Source organism: Spermophilus citellus, assembly GCF_964194105.1.
Source record: "Spermophilus citellus genome assembly, chromosome: 5".
NCBI classification, from domain to species: domain Eukaryota; kingdom Metazoa; phylum Chordata; class Mammalia; order Rodentia; family Sciuridae; genus Spermophilus; species Spermophilus citellus.
The window spans coordinates 117,663,668-117,690,531 of record NC_138186.1 but is presented as its reverse complement, the minus strand read 5'-3'; the positions used below and the strand labels follow the sequence as shown (position 1 = coordinate 117,690,531).

Below are 26,864 nucleotides of genomic sequence, written 5' to 3'. Positions count from 1 at the left end.
GTTCAGAAAGGATAGATGAGCATGGCCGTAGCATGGATGAGGGAGGGGTAAAGAACTAAGGCCAGCGAGTCAATCTGCCACACCAGATTAGGTCATAGAAAATACGGGAGGAAACTGGGTAAAGTAACAGTGGTCTGAACTATATGGATTCAAAAGGAAATAGAAAATAGGGAGGATTGCACAGTAGAAGAAATGGGAATGTTTGAGAGGACTGTTGAATCTTTTTTTTTTTTTTTTAGCCAAAGAGCATTGAAAGAACTGTAATCGAGAGACATCAGAGAATCCTCTGATTCTTTGACTGACACATCATGGATCCCAGTGGCAGTAGGGTGAAAGGGGAGGATGAGGCCAATAAGACTATTAAGAATGTCTAGTGGAGGATGTCTACATTGAAGGTTTAATTAAGTAAAATCTGGAGAACAATTCTTACCCACTGAACTTCTGTATTTCCAAATTAGGCAATAGTCTGCAATGGAGTCTAGGAGAATAAAGTATTTCTGCACTAGGTCCAGGTTTGGCCATGTATTGTGGATACCCTGTGAATTTTTGCTATCCTAAACCACATGTAATTATAGTATTTGGGGCAGAGAAGCCATAATCACCATTTTTTTTTTAAATCACCCTTTCTGGCTTAATTTTATGCTTTTCATTCAAATCAGTGCTTTAATCAAAGTGATGATTCTTATGCCATTAAATAAGAAATATTTCTGAGTAAATTCAAATATTTGTAAGTATGTTGTAAGTACCCAATTGGGTACTTAATTATAATTAATTCATGATTTCTTTCCTTTGTGGATGTGAATTGAGGTAAGGAAACCCTTCTGCTTCTTGTGTCCTGGATGTAGTAGAACCACATATATTTGCCTTTTTCTTTAACCGTTTTAAAATACACACCATTTCTAAGAAAATTTCTAAGAAAACAGCTGTCGTCTTTAAGCCAAATTGCATACACAGCTCTTGGGTCATTAGAATGGAGACAAATTATCTCGTTAGTAGAATGAAAATCTCCTCAAGGTACTAATATGGGGCTTATATTTTTTATCATATTCTGAGCAAAATCTCAAGACTAGTGAATATTCTTGTCTCATTGCTACTATGATTTACATCTTTTAAAAAAATCACTTTGTTATGCTTCTACATGTTAAAGTACTTGATTTTCTGGTCTGTTTTGAGCAGATAATTTCTCTTTTATCCAGAGGCTTTGAGCTGTAATACTTTTTTTTTCTTTTTGAAAGAAAGTTTATTTCATGTGTACATTAGACACATATTAAAAACAAAAAAAGAGAGAGAGAAAGAAGATTTTATACGACTAAGAAAATTGGCCTTGGATCTGTCATTCTGGTAGTCTGACAGTTTGCTTTACTACATTTTGTTGTTGTTGTTAACTGGTTTCTACCCTCTTCCTCTCCAGGCTGGGAAGCGATGATACTCATTTTGAGGTGAGCATGGCCAATGAGGGATGTGAAGTGCATCGTTTTGATCCTAGTGTCAAATCAGCTCACATTCTGGAAAGTCAGCGCTTTTGGTATCACCGCTTGTCCATCGATTGGCGGGATCCCCATCCAGCTGTTGCTGCCCCCAAATTACATAGCAACACCAGAAAACTGGGAAGCATTTTGAATGAATTTGGACATCACAAGGTGAGGCTTTTCATTTGGTTTCATAGTTCACTAAATTGAACAAACCCATAAACACTTTTCCCTAAAAAATGCAAACCACAGATAACATCGACATTGCCCAGTTGAAGGTCCAGTTTGAATCTTACTGATCGTCCACCATTATTTATAGTCTGCTCCGTAGATAAAACAGTTTTAGCAAGGATAGAGATATTTAAATTGATTTGAAAATTTTAGTTGCTGTTGAGTAATGCTAAGATCTTGGCCAAGACTGGGCAAGAAGACTAAGAGATCTAATGCTCAGGCTGGAGTGTATCTTTTCTGTTTAGGAATGGATTTAAAATTTCCAGAAAGACCAAACTATTTATGTTGCCCTCATATACAAAAATATAATCAAAGCCAGGCTTATGCTTATGTTTGATAAGATATTACTCATGTATAGTATTTCTCACTATTATAACATGTTTCTCACTATTTTGAGCCTCTAGGCTCTTAGTATTCAGAAATCTGTGTAACTTTGATTAAAATTTGCTTTATGAAATTGAACAGACATTCTGTGTGTGCTATTTATATAATTATGTCAAAGGATGTCAAACTTCTGCAAATACTTATTTGTGAATGGACAGCAAAAGAGAAACTCGATCTTTGAACTGTGTTCCTTGAAAGCAATTTCTAGCATGATATACCAGAGCTAATTGCAGTCCTAGGCTAATGCTCAAGAAGTTCTGAGTGCAGCTAGCTGGTGTTTGATCTCCAGCCGTTCTTAGATTTGGCCTGTCTTCGCCTATCCTTCCCAGTCAGAGATGCCATGTGATTTAGAACATGTCAAAATGATTGTCTATCTGAAAAACAGGATGTGTGGGACTCAAATTTGAACTTGAGTTGGCTTCTTGATCTTTAGTAAAAGGGTTATTTCCCTGCTTCATTCTTTCTCCTTTTCTTTAAAAAAAAAAAAAATTCCCTTGAATTAGACAGCTGAAGCTTCTTTTCAGAACAACATCAAAGAACTTACTGTTCTTTTAACATGTGATTAACTATTGATTTGTATTTTCCTTTGCCACTGAGAGTAATTAGCATTTAATAGTCAGGAATCTTAATGAAACCTACATAGTACTTTTTGGGTAAAATCTCTGAACAGAATTTTTTTTATTCATATGCTATGAATTGTTTAGTAAGTGTGAAAAGAAGCAGGAGCATTCTTTTCAGAATTTTATTTTTTGCCATTTCTTTGGCAAACGATTCTCTAATATGTCAACTCTAGATTATTCAAAAATCTAATACTTATTCTCTGTATTCAGTGAGGAGTCTCGCTGGTCCTCCTTCATCCCATTTACTTCCTGACCTTCTCTTCCCTCACTCTTCAAGTAGACTGAAAAGAGAAAAGAGGTGAAATCCAATGCCATTTTGCATTTTTTTCATTGTTTTAGTAAATTATTTGCTAAAACTGAGGATAGAATAAGGCTTTAAAAAAGTGATCTGTGGGATATAATTGATGTAACTACATTTCTAACCGAGAATGTGTTTTGGGATAACAAAGTACATACCTGAATTATGTTTGCTCAGCTCCCTGGGAGCTGCAGCAAGCAAAACCTTTATAATGGGGATAAAGTCTGAAGCCTTTTTGCAACACTGCCCCTGAGATAGCACAAGTATTTACAATAATATCTAAAAAAGGAAAAGGCTTTAAAGGATTGTTTATATTCCTAAAGTTACTCGTTTTTATTAAAAACATTAATAACATTGAGAGTGATCTGGCTCAGAATTGCCAGGTATGAATTTGTCACTTTAAAAATATCCCTCATTGAAGAATTTAAGGAATATTTATCTTTTCTCATAGAGGATGTGTGTGTGTGTGTGTGTGTGTGTGTGTGCGTGAGTGTATGTGTGTGTGTGTGTGTGTGTGTGTGTGTGTGTGTGTGTGTGTGTTTGGTTGAAATGCTTCAAAACAACAAAAACTAAATTCATTGGTGAGTGATTTCTTCCATCAGGACCTTGCTTCTAGGAACTATGCAGTGCCAGATAAAAGGAAACCTTGTTTGTGGCCTGTAGCAGGCCTGGTCTGTTTTCATACAGACATCAGTAAATAGGATGTGGCTGTGGCAGGAGAAGCAAATAGAATACTAAAAAAAGTCCTTGTGTTTGTCTTGCTTTCTTTACTCACTGATTCTGATAGTGACTCTAGAAACCAAAGCAATTAAAAAAAAATTTTTTTTTTCCTGCAAGACTTTAAAAATGTCTTGTCCGGTTTTGTAATAATTTCCACCTGGCAATTTTTCATCTTATCTGGATCCAAACCTAGATCCTAGCCACTCAAGCAAAAAGTGTGGCAAGATGTGGACAGAATAAGGTAATAGTGACAGAAAGACGCATGGGGCTTTTGTATTGTTTTTAAAACTCTGCTAATTTTAACTTCAAACTATAAATCAAAAACAAAAACAAAAACCTTTCTAGAGCATCAAGCAGGAGCAGCTGTATCAGCAAAACCATGCGGACCAGCAGCCCAGCCTGTCAGGAAATAATATCTCCTGGATCCAGCATTATTGAGAATGATTAACTGTCTACTCTGCTGAAGTGGTTGTTGCTGTTAACTGAATATATGAATTTTTTCCAGAATGTATAGAAAGTTTCTGCTTGCATTAATCATACTGTATGCTTCCCCACAATGTTATTACATCTTCAGAGTTTCCTAAATGATCCAGGCTTGTTAATGAGAAATTACAACTATTACTTTTATTTTCAGTCTTAACTACACTGCTGATAATATGAATAACAGGGATGCCCCAGAGTTCACCTTTGTGAACCCATCCATCTCCATGTGAATCATGAATCTGCTTATTAGAGTCTGGCAGTGGGCAAGTAATTTAACCTCTCTGACACTCAGTTTGATTGTCAGTAAAATGAGAACAATAATGCTGCCGAAAGTATGACTTGTTTGGAGAATTCGATCTGAGAACACAGTGTAAAAGTCTCCAGCAGAAAGCCTGGCACGGATTAATCGCTCATTTGTTTTCAGTAAATTCAAAGAATTGTTATCATCAAATTCAGTAACCTTTTGCTAAATTTTATAGAAAATCCTGTCTTTTTTTTATTTCCTTTCTTTGTTTTCAGGGAAAATATACCAGAGATTTCTCTGGAAATTGCTAACTGCACCTAATTCCTGTCGAGTTTTTAATGAAAGCTTTGTGTGAAACCAAAGGGCAATTGGTCCTTCAGACTTTCTTGTAAGAGAATTGTTAAGTGTTTGTGCCTGGGGCACGGAATAGCTTTGCTGGTGTTTGTATAGAAAGTAAATATACTTTGCTGTATAGAAATTAAATAAGCTGCTGAGAATTAATTGGAATCTGTTCCACATGAGCAGATGTCAGCCTCAGGGGCAGGGGCTCAGTGGTTAGACAACCTGGAAGAACTGGGCTTCCTGCTGGTCAGCTTCAGGTTTCCTCCCTCCCTTACCCCTGTCACTACCCTACGGTGGCCCAGTGTCCCCTTGGGTCCCAAACCATCAGCTTTGTTGTATGATTTCTGTGTTTGAGAGAGTATGACTTCAAATTTAAACTATGAAAAGATCTTCTCTTTTCGTTTACCTAATTGACAAATACAAATTATTGATACTGCCCTGTATTGGAATACTTTTGGGAATAATACTCAGGCTTTGCTACTGGAAATAGAACATGATATACTCTTTCAGGAAGGAAATTTGACCATATGTATATGCCACTTTTTATTTTTAGAAATCTTTTTTTTTTTTTTTTGGCCTAAAATTCTGTTTTGTTTGCTGTTCGTTCAGTGATACCCACTTTCTTTTGATCAATATATGAAATAGCATTTCTGGGTTCTTTTATTTTCCTTCTTTTGATAGAATTTTATTTTTTGTGTAGCCTATAAGGGCAACATATTCAATGTAAGTCTGGAGTGTTTTAAAATCTAATCAGATAATCTCTGTCTTTAAATAGGTATCCTTAATCCATTTGAATTTATATTTATTATGATTACTGATATAGCTGGACTAATTTCTATTCTTTCAAATAAATTGGGCTTTTGGTTTTCTGTACTTTTTTTCTCATCCTGTCAAAGCTTATAATTTTGTTCCTCTGGGTTAGCTAGCTTGCTTTCTTTCTTTCTTTCTTTCTTTCTTTCTTTCTTTCTTTCTTTCTTTCTTTTCAGTGCTGGGGATCAAATCCAAGGCTTTGTGAATGCTAGGCAAAGGCTCTACTCCTGTTACATTCCCCAGCCCTATCCTTACATTTTAAATGTATATAGTTAACTCTAAAATTTTAAAACAACATATTAAAACATTCATTCTTTCTATATTCCTCCTAACCATGACAAAGATCCCCTGTGTTTTTGTTTTCTGAAGTTTTACCATTCTTTTTTTGAAAATAATTTTACTTTGAGAAAAAAACCTTAAGTTACTAGAATAATACAAAGAACTTTCGTATATTTTTCACGGAGATGCATCAGTTGTTAATATTTTGCCACATTTAGTCTCTCTCTTCAACAATTATGCTTGTATTTAAATAAAACACTCCATAAAAAGAAATGAATGAAAACTTCCATTGTAAATAAAACATATTTCTATGTATTGTTATTGGTGATATATTTGGACTAACTGCTTCTTAACTTTGTTATTTCTCGAACTAGAGATGGCATCATGATGAATGTGGAAACAGTGGATATATCCTTGTGGAAGTCAGGGAAGAATAGGAGTCTGGTGGCATTATACCAGACCTTAAACAATACTACAGAGCAATAGTAACAAAAACAGCATGGAATTGGCACCAACATAGGCAGGCTGGTAGACCAATGGTATAGAATAGAGGACACAGAGTCTAATCCACATAACTACAGTAATCTTATATTAGACAAAGGCACCAAAAACGTACATTAGAGAAAAGATAGCCTCTTTAACAAATGGTGCTGGGAAAACTGGAAATACACATGTAACAAAATGAAATTAAACCTCTATCTCTCACCATAGAGACCTTACACCTAATGGAAAAAAACGAAGGCCCAAATCTCCATCATGTTGGATTAGGCCCCAACTTTTTAAATAAGACTCCCGTAGTGTAAGAATTAAAATCAAGAATCAATGATGAATTCAAACTAAAAAGCTTCTTCTCAGCAAAAGAAACAATCAGTGAGGTGAATAGAAAGCCTACAGAATGGGAGCAAATCTTTACCAGAAACACATCAGATAGAGCACTAATCTCTAGGATATATAAAGCACTCAAAAACCTTAACACCAAAAAACCCAAATAACCCAAACAATAAGTGTACCAAGGAACTGAACAGACACTTCTCAGAAGAGGATATACAATCAATCAACAAACATGAAAAAATGTTCAACATCTCTAGCAATTAGAGATATGCAAATCAAAACCACTCTAAGATTTCATCTCACACCAGTCAAAATGGCAGCTATTATAAATACAAACAACAATAAGAGTTGGCCAGGATCTGGAGAAGAAGGCACACTCATACATTGCTGGTGGGACTGCAAATTGGTGCAGCCAATATGAAAAGCAGTATGGAGATTCCTTGGAAAACTGGGAATGGAACCACCATTTGACCCAGCTATCCCACTCCTTGGTTTATACCCAAAGGACTTAAAAACAGCATACTACAGGGACACAGCCACCTCAATGTTTATAGCAGCACAATTCACAGTAGCTAAATTGTGGAACCAGCCCAGATGCCCTTCAGTAGATGAATGGATAGGGAAACTTTGGTATATACACACAGTGGAACATTACTCAGCATTAAAAGAGAATAAAATCATGGCATTTGAAGGTAAATGGATGGAGTTGGAGAATATAATGCTAAGTGAAGTAAGCCAATTCCAGAAACCAAAGGCCCAATGTTTTCTTTGATATGAGGATGCTGACTCATAATGGCAATGGGGGGTGCATAGGAGGAATGGAGAAACTTTGGATAAGGCAAAGGGGAGGGAGGGGAAGGGAAGAGGCAAGGGGGATAGGAATGATAGTGAAATGCGTTAGACATCATTACCCTAAGTACATGCATGAAGACACGAATGGTGTGAAAATACTTTGTGTACAATCAGTGACTTGAAAAATTGTGTCCTATATGTGTAATATGAAATGAATTGCATTCTGCCATCATGTATAACAAATTAGAATAAATAAATAATTTTTTTCTTTTTTTAGTTTTTATTATTAGTTGTTCAAAACATTACATAGCTCTTGACATATCATATTTCATACATTTGATTCAAGTGGGTTATGAACTCCCATTTTTACCCCGTATACAGATTGCAGAATCACATGAATAAATAATTTTTTAAAAATCTAAAAAAAAGAATAGGATGTCTATCATCACTTGAAAAAACTAGAGCATTTTTAAAAAAAAATATTTTGAGACAATTATAGATTCACATGCAGTTGTAAGAAATAACATGGAGATTCCATGTGTCCTTTACATAATTTTTCTGAGTAGCAAATTTGTAGTATAATATCACAACCAGGAGACTGACATTGGTGTGACTCAGATATTGAACTTTTCTAGCACCACAAGCATCATGCTCCCCGTTGATAGCCACACCTGTCTCATCCCCTTATCGCCTTCCCTAACCCCAGTAGCCACTAATCACTAATCTGCTTTTCCATTTCTATAATTTTGTCATTTTCAAGAATGTTACATAATTGGAATTATTCAGGGCGAAATCCCCATTGCTATTTAACATATTCCTTAAGGTTTTAGCTAGTATAATCAGAAAAGAGAGAAATTTTAGGTATAAAAACACAGAAGAGGGCTGGGGATATAGCTCAGTTAGTAGAGTGTATGCACAAGGCCCTGGGTTCAATCCCCAGCACCACAAAAAAAAAAAAAAAAAAAAAAAGAATGAGGTAAAAATTTTATTATTATTTGTAGAGGTATTATTTTTTTAAAAGAGAGAGAGAGAGAGAGAGAGAGAGAGAGAGAATTTTTAATATTTACTTTTTAGTTCTCGGCGAACACAACATCTTTGTTTGTATGTGGTGCTGAGGATCGAACCCGGGCCGCACGCATGCCAAGCAAGCGCGCTACCGCTTGAACCACATCCCCAGCCCCAGGTATTATTATTTAAGGACTTACTATTTGAAGATAATATGATTATATACTGGAAAACTCAAGAAATATAACAAAAAATATCAAACTATAAGAATTCAGTGTGTTATCTGAGTGCAATACACAAAAATTTTTAAAAACTACACTTTTATATATAAAAACCAGTTCAAATACAAGAAGGAAGAAAATAAGCCATTTTTAAAAGCAACAAAAAAGATTAAAATATTAAAAAAGTCATGTATAGGATCTACAAGAAAAATTTAAAAGAAAACTTGAGCAAATTTAAAGCCATGACATATTCTTTGAGAGGAAGTCTCATCATCATAATGATTTAATCTTTCTTATATTAATCTGTTTATTTAACATGGTCACAACTCATTTAATAAGGAAAGTACTAATTTCACTGGCATAAAGGGGTTTCAATAAATCAATAAAGATCCAATGCACAACTTGATAGGAAATTGGATGAAGAAACAATTGATAAGGGGCAGGAGATATAGCTCAGCAAGCAGAGTGTTTGCCTAACGTGTGAGGCCCTGGGTTTGATCCCCAACACCACACAAAAACAAAAAAACTAAAAATCCTGATGAAAATATAGTTCCCAGAAAAGAAAATCAGATGGCTCATAGGTGAAGTCACTTAAGCTTGCTTATATTAAGAAAAATTCAAATAAAGCTATGTGTAAACATGTTTTTATCAGGTTATCAAGAATAAAAAGTAGCAGGAATTTAACTTGGTACAACCTTTTCTGCAGGACAGTCTAGAAAAATCTATCACATTGCAAATGCAAATTCATCAATTCTACTTCTTATGAAATTTCCACACAGTTGTATTCTCATTTGTGTGTGTGTGTGTGTGTGTGTGTGTGTGTGTGTGTTATTTTCAGTTGTTTCTCTCTATAGTTTGAATCTGGAATGTCCCCTCAAAGCCCAAGTGTCCTCAGTTTGGTGTTTTGGGTTATTGGGATGTGGTGGAACCTTTAAGAGGTGGGGCCTAGGGAAAGAAAGTTAGGTCATTGGGGGTGTGCCCTTGAGGGTAATATTGTGACCTCCATCCCTTCCTCTTTTGCTTCCCAGCTGCTATGAGGTAAGTAGCCTCCTCCACCATGTGCTCCTGCCACACAGTGTACTGCCATGTCTCAGACCTAAAAGCAATGGAGTCACTTGACCATAAACTAGAACTTTTGAAACTGTGAGTCAAAAACCTCCCTCTTACAAGTTGTTTATCTCAGGTATTTTGTCACAGTGATGGAAAGCTGACTAATACACTTCTCCATTTTCTTTTTCTTTTAGATAAATTTCTATTCCTTTTAGATAAATTTTAGAGTCACTCAATCTTTCTTCTTTCTTAATTGCTTTTTCATATTTTAAAATGTCTCACTGTCTTACTTTAGGGTGAATTCCTCAGTACAAGCTTCCAATTATTTAATTTTCTATTCAACTATATCCAATTGAGAGTTTATATTATTTGTTGATATTTATATAGAGAAAGTCTACATATTTCACTTCTAAGACTTTTAATTGGTGTTTTTCCTGTCCATCCTTTATTTTGTAGTTTTTCATGTTTTATTTAAAAATGTATGAGTGTACCTTTCCCCCAACATCCTCACCAACACTTATTATTTCTTGTATTCTTTATAATTGCCATTCTGACTGGAGTGAGATGAAATCTTAGTTTTGATTTTCACTTCTCTAATTCCTAGAGATGTTGAACCTTTTTTCATATATTTGTTGATTGATTGTATTTCTTCTTCTGTGAAGTGTCTGTTCAATTCCTTAACCCATTTATTGACTGAGTTATTTGTTTTTTGGAATTAAGTTTTTTGAGTTCTTTATATGTCCTGGAGATTAGTGCTCTATCTGGAGTACATGTGGTAATATTGCTTATACGCTTGTGGAAATACATATTCTTTTTGATTTCTGTGAGTATCCTAAACCTACTGTTCAATAAAATTAATTTAATCTTGGAATGAATTAATATTTTTGTTATTGTTTTGGTTGTCTCTTTCTCTTATCCTTTGATTTTATGTGTATTTTGGAATTTTTGGTTTGCTGGCTCATTTTCAGTAGAAGGGTTTGTTTTGTTTTACTTTGCTTTTTTCTTTCTTTTTTGGCTTAACGTTTTCTGCCTAGTGATTTTATAATAGCCTTTGGGACCCAGTCTTATATAAGCATTTGGGAACTGCTACTTCCCCAGTGACTTTGGGAATATTCTACCACTGAACCCTCTGGGGGCTGTTTCATTTGATATTTCCTAGGGTGTGTCTCTCTTTTCTCATCTCCTTAGGTCAGTGGCTAGTTTAAGCCAAACTCCAGGGAAGGGTTATTAGCAGTTTACTTTCAGCTCCTTTCTAGAACTAGGGAGCTCTACCCCAGCCCCTAGCTTTAATCAATGAACCTGGCTCTGGCTCCTATCTCAGGGAGTAGCATTAATTCCTATTCTCTGTAGGACATGCAGCCCAGCACCACTGCCATCTGCTTTAAGCTGGAAACTCAGAACATCCTGATTTTAGTTCTGCTTACTGTTCTGTATTCTGGTCAAATGAGATGTTTATCTCTTTTTGAACCCTGATTTCTTTTTTTTCTTTTTGTCATTTTGGAAATATTTCTACCTTTTTGCTTTGTGTTTAACATAGGGTGGGGTGCATGCTTTCATTTAAATACTTTAAATGAATTCAAGTTTTTAGAATCATTTGGAGAAATAATGTCCATGGGCTCATGGGTTAGCTGTCCTGGTTATATTTACTAGTACATATTAAACAAACCTAATAAATGAATGATTTTTTGAAATGCTTATTTATATTGCCTCCAAATCATATTATATATCATTATTTTGAAATGTAATGTATATGTGAGCCAACTAGGGAATTTAATTAAAATGCAAGTGGTAATGCAGGATGTCTGGAGCTGGGCTGGGATTCTGTGTTTCTAGTGAAGTCTGAGGTGAAGCTAATGCTGCAAGCTGGGAAACTATGAGTAGCAAGGTCTGTACCACACTTGGAGAAACACAGGACCAAAGGCTATTTAATTGCAATTGACAATGCTGGGACTTGAACCAGGGAAGTATCCTCCAGATCCTGAGCCACACTGTGTCCTGTTGATGTCTTCTCCTGCCCTTAGCCCTAGTCCCTGTCAAGGATGCTGTGCCTTTCTCCAGATCATTTTCCCACCTGCAGCCTATTGCACAATATTTCTGTAGTAGCTACGATACTGGAACAAATTCTTCCTCAAGAGGGAATATATTTTATTTAAAAATGCCCCTTGCTGGCCTACCCTATCAGATTAAGGCTCAGGCATACCTAATTTCTGGGTGATTAATGATTTATCCTTGAACTGAACTGAGGCCCTGCTTCTGAGATATCTGTTCCTAACTGAGCTTGTGCCATATGGGCAAAGACCCCTGATCATCGGGACTTCCACTCCAGATTCCTAGTGAAATGCTCTAGAAACACATGGGATGCTTGTCAAGGTGACTTTCTGTCTAGCACATTCCTAAGTAAAATGTGTAAGGAACTAGGGTTTGAATACCTTATCTTTAGACACAACCTGCCCCAGAACTATAAGCAGCAAACTTGAGCATCTAGGAATCTTATGGAAGGTGACTGATATTTCAGAAGAATATTTGGGTGGGAAACTGTATGGTATAGACAAGGTTTCTACCAGAAGCTCATGGTTGAGACAATGCAAGAAAGCTGAGAGGTGAGATGACTGGGTTATGAGAGCCTTAACCTAATCAGTGCATTGATCTACTGATAAGGATTAACTGGGACATAACTGTAGGCAAGTAGGGTATGAGTGGAGGAGGTGGGTCGCTGGGGCATGTCTTTGGGGTTTATGTTTTGTTCCTGGTGAATGGAGCTCTCTGCACTTCCTAGTTGCCATGACCTGAGCTGCTTTCCTCTGTACCCTTCTGTCATGAGGTTCTACCTCTCCTCAGAGCTTTGGAGTTGGCCATCTATGGACTAAGACTTCTATAACTTTGAGCCCCAAATAAACTTTTGCTCCTCTAAAATTATTCTTGTTAGGTCTTCTGGCCATAGTGATTAAAAAAAAAAGCTGACTAAAACAGAAATCTTATAGAAAACCTGATATGATGTGGTAAAGGCAGAAGCAGGTGATTCTTTTAGGTCCCAGTGTAATCTCCTATCTAAATTCATTTATATTCCTTTTTCAATGAGAGGTGTGTATCATTTAGAGTATTTGAAGGCAACTTCATCTTGTGGAATTGCTATTTAATCACGAAGGTGCTGTGTTTCTGTGAAATAAGCCAGTGGCAATTTAGCAGTAATGAGTCATTCATGGTGCTGAATTGCAATTTGAAATGCAGAGACATCTTTCCATCCCCATCAATCTGCAGTGGACCCTAAGGATAAGCCATCTTGGGAATGAGAGTGAGTCCAGAACTTGTCAACTCAACACCTAGGAAATAAGTTTTTTTTTTTTTTAAATCCCTTTTTGCTTACTCATCTATAATGGTGAGATTTGCCATGGAGAAAAATGTCTTTGCTCTTCTTAGTGTTTTTCAAACCATTTAGTATTCAGCTAACATGGAGCTACAACAGACTAGAAAGGCATCTAACGAGAGAACTAAGTATGTCAGGATTTAACTGTGTTTCCTTTGATGTACTCCCCCATCTGTGTTCCTTGGGCAGAAGCTGTGACTGACCAGCTGGTGTGTGAACAGTGTTCTGGAACCTAGAGACCCACTCCCACCTGTGTGACCAAGTGGTCCTCAGATCCTAATGTTAGGATGGAAGACACTGGATGATAAACCAAAATAATAACAACAGCCATACCACAAGTTAAGAATTCCAGCTAGAGAGGGAGATTCTGATGGAGTGGGTCAGGCATGGAGTCAGGAACCTGCATTTTTAACCAGCCCCACCCCACTCTAACCCAGGTGACATGAATACCTCCTGTTATGAATGTCCCCCAGAGGCTCACATGTTAAAAGTCTGCTTGCCAGTCTGCGGTGCTCTTGGGAGGTGGAGGACGCTTTAGGAAGTGGACTTAGGGGAAGTGGAAGAAAGTTAGGTCACTGGGGCATGTCCTTGAAGGGGCTATTAGACCCTTGTTTTCTCTCTCTTTATTTCCTGGCTGCCAGGAGGGGATCGGTTTTACTCTGTCATGTGTTCCTTGCCGTGATGTTCTGTCTTGCCACAGGCCCCAGAATGAGGAGCCAGTTACCTATGGACTGAAACCTCTGAAACCATTAGCCAAAATAAACCTGTCATCCTTTTAGGTTGATTGTCACAGTGACAAACGCTGACTCACACACCACTCTTTGAGGAACCTCAGGGTATGGTGTTCTTCCCAGGACTTGAGTGGTTCAGCCTTCCTTTTGTAAATCCCTACCTCTCCGTGTACATAGAACCATGTAAGCAGGAAGGAGGCAGGGGCCCAGCTGTCAGTTTCTGCAGCATCTTCCCTGTCTTCTAACCAAATCTCCAAGTCCCCTGTACCTCAGTTTCCCCTATTGTAAGCTGTATGGCATGAATCTCTGCCACTGGAGAGATTGTGCAGGCATATGAACTCATGTTAGGGAAAGAAAGGGGCAAGGAGTTTTCATGAGACCCAAATTAGGATTATACTTTTTGGAGAATTATGATGGTTACTTCTTTGAGATTTTTTAAGGGGTCCAGAATTATTACCAAAGAGGCTTGGTGCAGTGGTGCACGCCTGAAATCCCAGTGGCTTGGGAGGCTGAGGCAGGAGGATCACGAGTTCAAAAGCCCCAGTAAAAGTAAGGCACTAAGCAACTTAGTGAGACCCTGTCCCTAAATAAAAAACAAAATAAGGCTGGAGATGTGGCTCAGTGGTTGGATTGAGTTCAATCCCTAGTATAAAAAAAAATCTATCTATCTATCCATTGATCCATCCATACATGCATACATAAGGGCAGGGGATGTGGTTCAGTGGTTACGCAACCCTAGGTTCTATCCCTAGTACAAAAAAAAAATAAAATAAAAAGGAATTATTACAAAGGAGGAAGCTTTCACATATGGAGGAAATTAGCCTCCAGGGAGTTGACATTTGTTTTTCTTTGTTGCTCTGTACTGGGAGTGGGCAGGCTTGTCTGAGAATCTTGCCATTTTGACAAAGTTTGGGGAATGAGAGCCAAGTGAATTCTGAGGGCGTAGAGAACTATAAGCTCCAGGTACCATGAGTTCCCTGGGTTTCTCTTTGTGTGACTTTCCTCCCTAAAGGGGATTGTGCCTCCATAGAAGAATGTCACATCCTGTGCTATACAGCTCAGATTTGCAGGGTCACACAGCTCGGTAATCCCTTTATGTGTGTTTAAAAAAAAAAAAAGATTAATGCCTTTTGACAATAAGAGCCCTGAGCACTACCTATCCATTAGTGAGTCCTCGGAGGGAGTGTATTCCTTGAGCAAATTCTTCCAGGTCACACCCATGCTGGCCACTTCTATCCCAAGGAGCCCAGCCATGCCAGTTTTCATAGGTGCCTGAGCATCATAGACACACCCAGAACCAGGTTCCAAGTGCTTGGGAAAAGGTGGTCAAAATTTTATTTTGAGGTAAAACCTGATTTATTTTCTAGTCAGTGACAACACCAGAAAAAGAAGATTTCATTCACTACTTTTTAGTTAAAAACATAAGGACCTTTTTCAAAAACACAAATTTCCTAGCATGGAGTGGCATTCAACAGTTTTGCAATTAAAATGATAATGCAACATTTCTTACAAGAACTTCTCTTTAAAATCAGTGCGATGGGTTCACAGCACACCATTAGAAGGAATTATGTAAAACAGCCTCTCTGTTCCAAATTTTATTTTAAGGTTTAATTTATTCCAGATTCTGCAGGAAAAACCATCCATGTGACAAGCCTGCTAACAGATGTCAATTTAGTTTTATAGCACATGCCTGCACTTCAGAGTTGGAAAATGGAGATTATTCTTTTTGCCTGCTGTTTATTACACACAACAGCTTCATAATACTGTGCCCCAGAGGAGAGCTGATTAATAACCTGTGGGCAAGGAACTTACCCTGCTTTGTCTTTAGCAATGTTAAGCATACGCTTTATTTCACATTGCCCTTTTGGATTAAGAGAGATACTGGAAAGAGCAAAGGTGACATAAAGTGCAATTTCTTTGTTTCGATAACACTTAGACAAAAGATTTGGTATGGTGTAAGTGGTATAAGAGATATAAGATAAAAAATAAGAATTACTTAACTAGACAATTAAATCTATATTAAATGTTGTATAGCATTGGTAGGTAAAACACAGTACTCCATATGATAAATGTAACGTTAAATTTTAACCAAAGCAAGAAATCTTCATTTCTTCTTAACCACAAGGCCCATTTCCCTATGTTATCATGGTAGAGTAATTTGGGTTTACATGTTGGACTTCTGTTCATATCTCCATGTGTCTGCCTGTTCATCCAGTAAATATTTATTAAGCATATTCTATAAACAAGGTCTGATGCTTAAATAATAAAGATATTATGATAAACAAGTTTCCTTTTAATTTTTCATTTTTAATTGTGGTAAAGTACATATAAAATTTACTATCTTCATCATTTTTAAATGTCTCAATAGTATTAAGTTAGTAGTGTAAGTTCAGTAGTGTTCATGTATTCAACATGATCATGCATCCAATCTCTAGGACTTTTTCTCAGGCTGTACCTAGTAAACAATAACTCTCCCTTTCTTGCTCCAAGTAGCCCCTGGTAACTTCTAGCCTACTTTTTGTCTATGAATTTGCCTAATGTAGGTAACTCATAAGTGGAATTGGCTTAACTGGCTTATTTAACAGAGCATAATGTTTTCAAGTTTTCCCCATGTTATAGCATGTGTCAGGATTTCTTTCCTTATCAGACTGAATAATAATCCTTTGTATGTATATGCCACATTTTGTTTATCCATCCATCTGTCAATGGACGCTTGGGTTGCGTCCAACTCTTGCCTATTGTGAGTGATGTTACTATGAACACAAGTGTACACATGTCTCTTTCAGACCCTGCTTTCAGTTATTTTGGATATATACCCCAAAGTAGATTATGGAACATATGGTAGCTGTATTTTCTATTTATTTTTGAGGAACAACCATACTGTTTTTCATAGTGGATATATCATTTTATATTCCCATACACAAGTCTCAGATTAACGTGTTGCTGAAAAGATAGAAATGTGATCTCATAATGAATGCTAAAAAGTAAAAGTATGGTGAGCTACCGGAATGTTTAATAGAGAAATCCAATCTCAGCTCTTACTCTTGATGCAAAGGCCAGACAGGGACTTGATAAGAGTTTGGTTGCTGGGTGAATGAGTCCTTGGTGCAGAGGCCTCTCTTGTTTCCTTCCTGCTTCTCACTGTCCTCGGTTCTATAGGAACGGCACTGGGGAACAATGGAGTACTTGTTAATGGATTACTGTTTTTTTTTTTTTAATCCCTGGTTGCCTCTATTGCTTTCTGGTGACCTTATGGATAACATTTTTTTCAGTATTGTTCCTTTTCTCATTCAAATATGACCTAATATTCTATGATGCTGAAATATTTCCATCAGATCCCTGCCTTTTCTTTGGGGGTGGAAGAAGGAATCTGCCTGTGGATGTAAGATGAAAGTGTAGTGATGTTAGGAAGTACTGGGATATTCAGGGAGAGAATGTTCTTTCTATTCTTAGAACATTGACTTTCTTCTCTAAAGAATTGTGTTCTATTAAGATAGCAAAAAGGCTTCTTGCTCATTTTCTTACTTAACTCAATCAGTAATATTTTGCTCCGTTATGTGCTATTTATAGCTATTTTAAATTGAAATTCAGTCTTGAGATTTTTCAAGAGAAATTCAGATATTTAAAATATATTGACATTACATTTGAAGACTTATCCTGCTTATTTGGTCCTCCAACTAATGAAAGGCATAGCTGTTATTCTGTTCAATGTTTAATTTTGCTAGCAATTGAGGCAAAGAAAGAAGCTGGCCACAAAAATATTTGGCACCGTTCTTTCCTTGGAAATTTTTATTGGTTGTGCTGTTTGCTGGGTTGTTATTATTCTCATTAGCTAGAAAGATCAGTTGCCTGTCTGAAATGAGCCCTGGGGTTTCTCACAGTGGCTCTGGTCTTGATACTATTGGCACAGGAAAGAAAAGGTTGATGACATTTTCAGGATGCTGGTTTGGGGACAGATAGTAAATGTTGGTCCATGGTGCCCAGTGGAAGAGCTGCTGGCTATCAACTCAAGTGACCTGAATACCAGTGCTACAAACCTGGTAGTTGTGTGAATAGACTGTGAATTAAGCCCCGTAAACCACATTCGATGTTTTCTATAAAATTGGGATAATTACTTTCCATGCAAGACTATTGCGGGGTGGGTACTAAAAACAGAGAACTATAAAGAACCTAGCACAGGGCCAATTGCTCTCCAGATGGAAGCTATTTATCAAATAGTTATTGGGTTACGTTGATTCTAATTGTTTTAAGGACAACATTCAAATTCTGGGGATGGAGCACTATAGTATGAATGATTCTGTATATTTTATTGCTCTTACTTTCTTAGTGATAGTAAGTAGCTTCTAGTAGGTCAACTATTTACTCAAGAAAATGTTGAAGGAGGTCAATATTCTGGATCGGATTTTGGAAGTATTTACGACAGTATCAGTGTGAATCTGATGTCCAGACATCCTGTTGATATACTTGGAATCAATTTTTCTGCAGTGACAACCATGGGCAGAATGAGTGTGTGTTTCAAGTAGGTCACCTATTTCATGGCCTTGGTAGAACTGTTATAATTTCATTCCATGTGCCTTTCTTGGGCATAAGTCCTCGAAGCTACACAGACCTGCTGAGTATAGTATTATGAAGTAATTTAGGTGGTGTTGATATATTTGAAGATATTTTATGTAGCAACAGTTCAAGACTTTTCACTGTATGAACTAAGTACTAAGGAATATTCTAGATTATTTAACTCATCTGACCAAATCCAGGAGGCTTTGTTGCTCACTTGTCTTTTTTGTTCCCCTCCTGTGCTATCTACTGTGTTTAACATGAACTTCTGCTTTGAAGTGCAAGGTCTGAATCCAATCTTTCTACCTGCACATTTCCCACTATTTTCCTGCAGATATCCTATGCTCTAACCTAACTGGATGGTTTTACTTATAACTTGCCTAAACACTTTCATCCCATTAGCTTTAATCACATTTGTTATTAGCTCTAATATTTTCTCTGTACTTAAACAAGTGAAAAAAACATCACTCATCTTTCAAGTCCTTTCCCAAATGCTATCTCTTCCACAGAGTCTTTCTCAAAAGCATTGAGTTTAATTTTTATTTCATAGATGACATATGTTCACTGTAGAATATTTAGATAGTAGGGAGCACAGAAAGTAAAATGGTTAAAATTAAAGTCACCAATAACTCTACCACTGGATAGGTGCTGTTTCCATCAGCCTTTTCACTGCTGTGACTAAAGGACTGGACAGGAACAATTGTAGAGGAGGAAAAGTTTATTTGGGGGCTCATGGTTTCAGAGGTCTCAGTCCACAGACAGCAGGCTCCATTCCTTAGGGCTCAAGGTGAGGCTGAACTTCATGGCAGAAGAGTGTGGCAGAGGAAAGCAACTCACATGATGATCAAGAAGCAGAGAAAGACTCAACAAATATATACCCCAAAGGCACTCCCCCAATGACCACCTCCTCCAGTCACACTCTACCTTCCTTCAGTTACCACTCAGTTAATCTCATCAGGGAATCAATCCACGGAGTGGATTAAGGCTCTCATAACCTGGTCATTTCTCCTCCAAACCTTCTTGCATTGTCTCATACATGAGCTTTTGGGAGACACCCCACATTCAAACCATAATAGGCGCTATTAGTATACATAGTCTCTCCTTACCAACTTTCCCCCCCTATGATATATATATATATATATATATATATATATATATATATACAAGAAGCAGAGAATTATGTATATACATACATATATACATATGTGTAACATACATACATATACATATCTGTATCATGATTTATTTAACCATTCCCTAATTGTATATATGGAGTGTTTCAAGTTTTTGACTAGTATAAACTTTTCATATGCATTGTTAAGGGATGATCATATGCATTGTTAAATTACCCTCAAGAGAGTTTGCACCATTTTACCTTACTGGGATTCTTCAATAGATGTTATTGATTACTTCCTTGAATTCCCATAAAACTTTTTGTGCATATATTTCATGGAAGTTAGCTAGTTTCTTTCCTCCTTGTAGAGAGCTCTGTGATATACTGTGTTAACAATCTATTTGATATACTATGTATCTAGGCCACACACTCTGAAATTGCAAGGATAGTAACTTTGTCATATTCATCTTTTTTCTCCACTACAGCACACAGCATAGTGCCTGACACATGTGAAATATATGGTAAATAAATATTAGATGCTTTGAAATGAATGCTTCACACTATTAATGAGAATCTTTTAAAAATAATGGCAGTGAAACTTGTCCAGTTGGCTGAGCATCCTGAGATCATAGTCCTCTTTCTAAACCACTACCTTATTTGTGGAATATCATGAAATACTAATGTTGGTAATTTAACAATTTGAGCTAGTATAATTTCACTAAGAGAAAACATGATTATTTGTGTATGCAACTTAAAGTCATGCAACCAAGCCACAGAACTAGGCAGTATTGACTACTTCAGGTTTTCTTATTAATAATTGGCTGCCACTTATCATTTATTTTCCTTCTATTGGCTCTTGGAGGCAGGCAATTAGCTGTCAGCATGAAGGCTTATGAAACACTGATGAGTTTTGTCATGTGGGAAATTACCTTGATGCAATAGCCTCACATATACTATGAGGTAAGCTATCCCAGAGGTCATGGATCACAAGTTAAGATGCTTGAATCACATGGTTTATTGAATCAATTAAAAAAAACACAGTGGGAAGTAAGGGGAGGAAGCTGGGGTAAGTACAGACAGAAAGTAAGGAAGACACTGCCTGAATCCTGATCAGCTGGTCAGCCTTTCTGTCCCTCCCTCTCTCCCTCAGCTTTCTCTTCTCCCTTCCCTCTTCTTCTCTTAAGCCTGTGTGGCGAGCAGGACCAGAGTTAAGGTATAGATCAAGGATGCCCAACTGGAGAGATGCAGGGATGAGTGCTCTGGTCACAGCTGTGAGCTCACCAATTTGACTATGAACAGCTATGGATTTTATCAGTGGGGCTAGAATGGATGTCACCCATGGTGGCCAATTGGTGACCTCATGAATATTGAGTGACACACATATCTCATGTGTATTTGATGTTTAGTAACTACTTCGGTGTTTTAATCAGCATTCCTATCACTTTCTATGCTTAGCACACATATGTACAAATAAAGCTCTTCAACAAGATCTTATTGAGTTTTAAACTGAATTTTAAGTTTTAAATGCAATGTACATTTGTTGTCTTTGAGAATATTCCTTTGCAACATATGTTAAGAATAGAAGGGCTAGAGTTGATCAGCTGGTCAGCCTCCTCTTAATTTTAATTTTAGGTACAATTAAAAAGTAGCATACATATGTACTACTTTTTAATTTTACCTAATGTCTCATAAGTTACTGACTTTTCTATTTTTTTAATTTTTGTTAATTATATACAGACTTAATGCCTTTATTTGTTTTTATGTGGTGCTAGGATCAAACCCAGTGCCTCACACTTGCAAGGCAAATGTTCTACCACTAAGCTACAACTCCAGCCCTTTATTCTTAACATATGTTGCAAAGGAATATTCTCAAAGACAACAAATGCACATTGCATTTAAAACTTAAAAATCAGTTTAAAACTTAATAAGATCTTGTTCGAGAGCTTTATTTGTACCAGCAATCCACTTCTGTGTTCAAAAACCTTGATACAGCATTTATAGGAACCTAAATAGGCCCTTATGAATAAAATAGAGTGAGCAAAGTAAGATATTTGACAATCTTGTAGCATCATTATGAGCTTCACTCTTATGGCGTAGAAGTTAACTGTGGGAGACAGAACTGGATATGCACTGATTTGAAGGTGTTCCCTGTTTTCATTTTTTTAATACAAGATTTCATACATGAATCTGTCATGTTATAATTCAGCTCCCTTAAAATGGACTTGCAGGAAAAAAAAATGTTTTAACATCTATTTAATTTCCACAGTGCCCAAGAAAGTGTTCACTATGACAAATAGGAATTCTCTTCTTCTTGTTCAATTCTTGTTCATTAAGATTTACAGATGTCCTACTAGAGGGCACGAATTTGAGTCAGAGTCTCTGGTCTCAGGCATACTCTGGCCAGGCTCTTAAAATTTCACAGAAAACTAAAATAGGTGATTGCCAAATCATCTGACTCCCTCTTTAGCTTCTTGCTCAGTTTCTTCCCCCATCTAAATTTTAGCACAAACTGTTTCAAAAAGGAATGTGCAGAGATAAAGTTCAGCATCTTCTAGCTTGTAAAAAATGATAAGGTATAGAGAAGCCAAAAGCATTAGCAAGGAACATAAGCAGAAGGAATATTCCACCTGCTGGAGAGTTGGCTCTCAGACTGCCCTTTATTCAATTAACACGAAGGAACCGGAAAGGAAGGACTCAGCATGCCTGTGAAATAATTACCTTGGCCTGAAAGAATTACCGGAAGTAAAAAGGATAAGAAATTCAACAAGTAGTGTTGTTTTTAAACATCTCTCTCTCTCTCTCACACACACACATACACACACACACACACACACACACACACACACACACACACACATACACACACTGTTGATGGCACTTCCAATATGCCTGCCCATGACAGATACCCATATTTTCTCTCTCTGGATTGGGTTTATAGCAGACAAAATCTGAAGAAAATTTATCGTATGAAGACAGCCAAACATCACTCTTTCAGCTTCCTACACATTCTGTTATCAACAATATCCTTTCTTGAATGTTTATAGGAAAGGCAGAATAATTTTCTATACTTTAGTTCAGACTAGAATATTCCTACTTATGTTTTTTTTTGAAGTGCTAAGAGAAATTATTTTAGTCAAGATGAATTCACTTATTTATAAATTTCACACATCCAAGAATCAAAATGAAGAATAAGATATTATGGGTAAGAAAATCCTATCCGAGTAGAAGAATGTGAATTTATTGGGACAGCAAAAAATATTAACTGAGGTTTAGCTTTCCATAAGATTTTCCTGACAAAGATTCTTCTACTATAACTTAAACTGCACTCTTTGAAGAGTTTTCCCATTTAGAATGAATTTAACAACCATAGATATAATATAGGATAGCAATTTCTAAGAAATTATTGGACAGCAAAGGATAAATGGATCCTGTCTCCTAGGCAACCACAAGGAGGGTATAACATTCCTCAAGCTCCTAAAATGAAGTTTAAGGTTGCTCCTATTTTTGGTTTCAGCTTCCTCTGAAAATGGTTTTTTTATTTCTTGAAATTATTCTTTTATATAATGGAGTCTGAGCCCTTTCTAACTCTTCTCTCGGTAATGTTAGTCTTGTATGTGTCAGCCTCTCCATCCTTTGATCTCAGCATGTGTGGCCATTAGAGGGAATGGCTTCCCTGAAAATAAGATCAAATTGAGGACAGAAACTATATCGTGAGAAGTGAGTGTAGAACAGAGACATTTCCAGCCATTTGGAGGGTTTCATAAATTCATGAAGAAAAATACTTGAAGTTTTCTGACCCACTCAATCTTTTTGCAAATTCTGCCCCTGTTTGTTAAGCTAATATGGTACAGGGCATTCAGCTTTAGACGAGGAACGTTTTAAAGAAAAAATGATGGAGTGGGTGCACTTCTGATTCTTTCAGTAAGCTTTTTGTGCAAGTGCCATCTATTTGGGCATGGAATTTTCTAGGTGGTTCCCCCAATATTCTGATTCTTTCTCATTTGCTATACTGTTCTCAACCTTTTTTTCCTACCTGTTTTTCTTGCCCAAATTCTATTTGTCTTTTAGTGACATTTTCTGTGGGTCTGGCAATGTAGTATATATATTGCAGACAGTGTATATACTTGATGTATATCCACTCACAATGAGACAGTGATTGTGACTTTCAGAGCACTGATCCCTTAATGAGGGTACACTGGGAAGTCCTGAAGACAGGCCAGGAGTTGACAACCTTTCACAAACGAGGGTTCTGGTTATTGACACAATGTTTTCAACACCTTGGGGCTGGTGGCATCTTGTGACCCAGAAAACCAAAGAAATGTCCATAAGGTCTCCCAATGAGAATATCTCTTCAGTTTTTTTCTACTGGTAGATTAATTAGTAATATTTGAAAAATACTCTCCTCTCTATGAGGTTGAGCTAGCCCAAATAACAACTACTTAAATCATGTAATCTTATTGATGTCTCATGTAGGTGTCTTATGATACTTGGCTATGGGGATGGACATTGTGCAAGGTGGAAAGGAAGAAATTTTTATATATGTCTTGGTGCACATGCTATAATAAGAAATTTTGGCCAAGAGGACATCTTAAGGTGAATGCTGTGGGGGTGAAGTCACAAGAGTTGGAAGAGGAATATAGAGGAAGGTGGAAAGGAGAAACACTTGGACGTAGTTTGCCTTCTTTGCATTTTGGCTGATGCTGTGGAAATACCAGCTGCAGAAATCAGGCATGCTTTCACTGAACTGACCAGCCAGAGGTTGGGAATGCTTGCATGCACTAATGACTATCAAGTATTTCTTACTCCCTGCTATGGATGAAAAAGAGACTGGATTTGGGTTATTGTTTGTTTTTGCAGGATAAGATTTAAAATGATTTAGTGTTATACACACTTCTTGAAGGTCTCCTGCCAGTCGGGAACTCAATCAAAGACAGGCAGTCAATGCCAAAGGGTCCTGGCCCTCAGATACACCAGGGTCTATAGGGGGAGATGAGCACTTGCACAAGAATTCTATAATAGTGTGCTCAGTGCCCCTACAGAGAAGCAGAACAGGAGCAGTTTGTTTTTCTTGGAGGGTTCAAGTACAGACCACAGGGGAGGTGATATTTCAGTGGCTCTTGGTAGTTGAATAGGAATTTATTTAAGGTAGAAGAAGGGAGGGAAAATAGTAGATGCAGGGCATAGAGGTGAGAAAGAGAATGGTGGATTCTGAGTGAGGTAAAAAAAATTCAGCATGGTTGGTACAAATGGTGAATGTGGAAGGAGAAAGGACACGAGGCAAGGAAGGAAGGTTGGGCTGGTGAGCCCTAGAACGGGATCTGGATTTCATTATGTAGCCTCTGGGAGCCGGCAAAGTTTTTAAAGCAAGACACTTAAATAATGAGAATTTAAATTAAACAGATAATTCTATAAGTATTGCAGGAGGGGGGACAATTCAAGGTTGAGATCTTGAGATCTCTTGAGAGAGTGGACCTAGTTCATTAAAAATATTGGGTGAACAAACATTAAAAAGATTGATCACAGTCAGCGTTGATCAATCAGGCTTGACATTTTAGCATTAGCTATTAGATCTATCAATAGGTATCGAAATTTAAAATGTGGCCAGGCCTGAGATTTCTCTTTTAATTATATTTTTACAAACAACTTTGATAGGAACAAATATGTTTCTGAAAAAGAGAGAAATCAAATCCTAATGCCATAAAATTAAAGCTACAGCACAAAATACTTAAAAGCTCTATTTAGTAATTCATTTAAAATATTCATTACTAAAACACTTAAAAATCTCTATGGGGCTTGCTATTAAGAAATTTTTTTTTTGGTCTATGGAGAAAACAGACATATATCACATTCATCAGAAACAATGAAAGCTGTTTTTGTACTATCAGCAATTCATCATCTTCCTCCAGGGATCCTGTTCATATAAGTTGTAGATAACTCTGAAAAATATTTAGCTATGAACTGTGCACTTACTTATAACTGCTTTTGAATGTGGGTTTGGGAATCAATCCATAGATGACTGAGAATTGGTTTTTCTTTGAAATGATGACTGTGTAAGTTTTTCACATGGACTAAAAACATGCTTTTGTTGAACCTTTCCTGAGAATTGTTCTTCAAGTTCAAATACATATTGGGATGAACATTTTCAGCACATAGATCAAAAAGCTCACAATTGATGTAGCTAGTTCATCACACTCAGTTTTTTTCTGGAAACAACGAATTGAAAATGTATGCTCTTAAGGGAGAATATGAGGAAGCTGTCTACAGCATGAATTTATTGGTTAAATGTCCTGTTAGTGCAGTTAAATAATCATATTTGGAAACCACACTTTACAAGAACCAACACGGAGCTGTTTTCTCTCCCCTCGTGTAAGGCACAGTGATAAGAATACATTTGTCTCCTTTAAGACATTTATGGAAAACACTGGAATGAGGACCTTTGGTAGCTAGCATAATGTCTTATTAGAGATTTGACAGTCCAGGAACTTCAAATGTTATTATGGTATCCAGGAAAGAAGCTCCTAGGCTTGAATGTGACAGTTCCCATTCTATTTAACATGAGCTTTCCTTGGTGCCTGAAACATATCTGTCTGAAATCACCCACTGCCTGAAATACAGAGCATACCTTTTATTTAGGGAAGTTCATGGCGACAGGTCAACAAAGGACCTGGCTGCTAAGCTCCATAGATGGTGTCTGCACACTGGGGAAGCTGCCTTCTACCCTCATTTCCATTGATAAAATGCCATTTGGAAAACTCCTCCAGCTCCAGTAACATTGCCTTGCCTCAGGACTGATGCCTCCAGGCACCAGCAATTCTTCTAACAAAGGAAGATGAACAAAAGGATAGAGAATCCTGGGGACTTTCAATTAAAAAAATTATAGAGCCACCAGGACCACTGAAATTAGACCAGTTGACAAAGTCCTTGGCTGACAACCCATAAAACAACGAACGATGATTACTTCCCCTTCCTCTGTTCTGGGCCAACATACATACTTTTTTAAAAAAAAAATCCATTATATATATATATATATATATATATATATATATATATATATATATTGATCTCTTTGATTCAGTTCGAAGAGGATATTTCTGGATCATTTTCAAAAGGATGAACTTTTGCCAAAACTTCCACGTCAGCTCAAATCAAACAAAGTGGTCAAAGTATCCCTTTACTTTAACTGTTAGGCAGCCCTCCTACTGGTTTTCTTATTGCAGGACTGAAAACTAAGAAAGGTTTTAGGGAGTAAGAGAGGACATAACATAATCTGAAGTCCTGTAGAACACTTCTTTTCCTCTCTTCCTCCTTCACATCTTCTTTTG

At 37.0% G+C, this 26,864-nt stretch overlaps 1 protein-coding gene across 3 annotated transcripts in view; it reads left to right on the top strand.

The window, feature by feature from the left end:
* The window catches only part of METTL24 (methyltransferase like 24), a 93,886-nt gene that overhangs the window by 50,584 nt on the left and 16,438 nt on the right, over positions 1 to 26,864 (top strand). For all 3 annotated transcript variants that reach the window (XM_081294025.1, XM_081294026.1, XM_081294024.1), the window contains one exon: positions 1,412 to 1,640. In XM_081294025.1, coding sequence (XP_081150151.1) covers positions 1,412 to 1,640 — 229 coding nt within the window. The remainder of the gene's footprint in view (positions 1 to 1,411; positions 1,641 to 26,864) is intronic.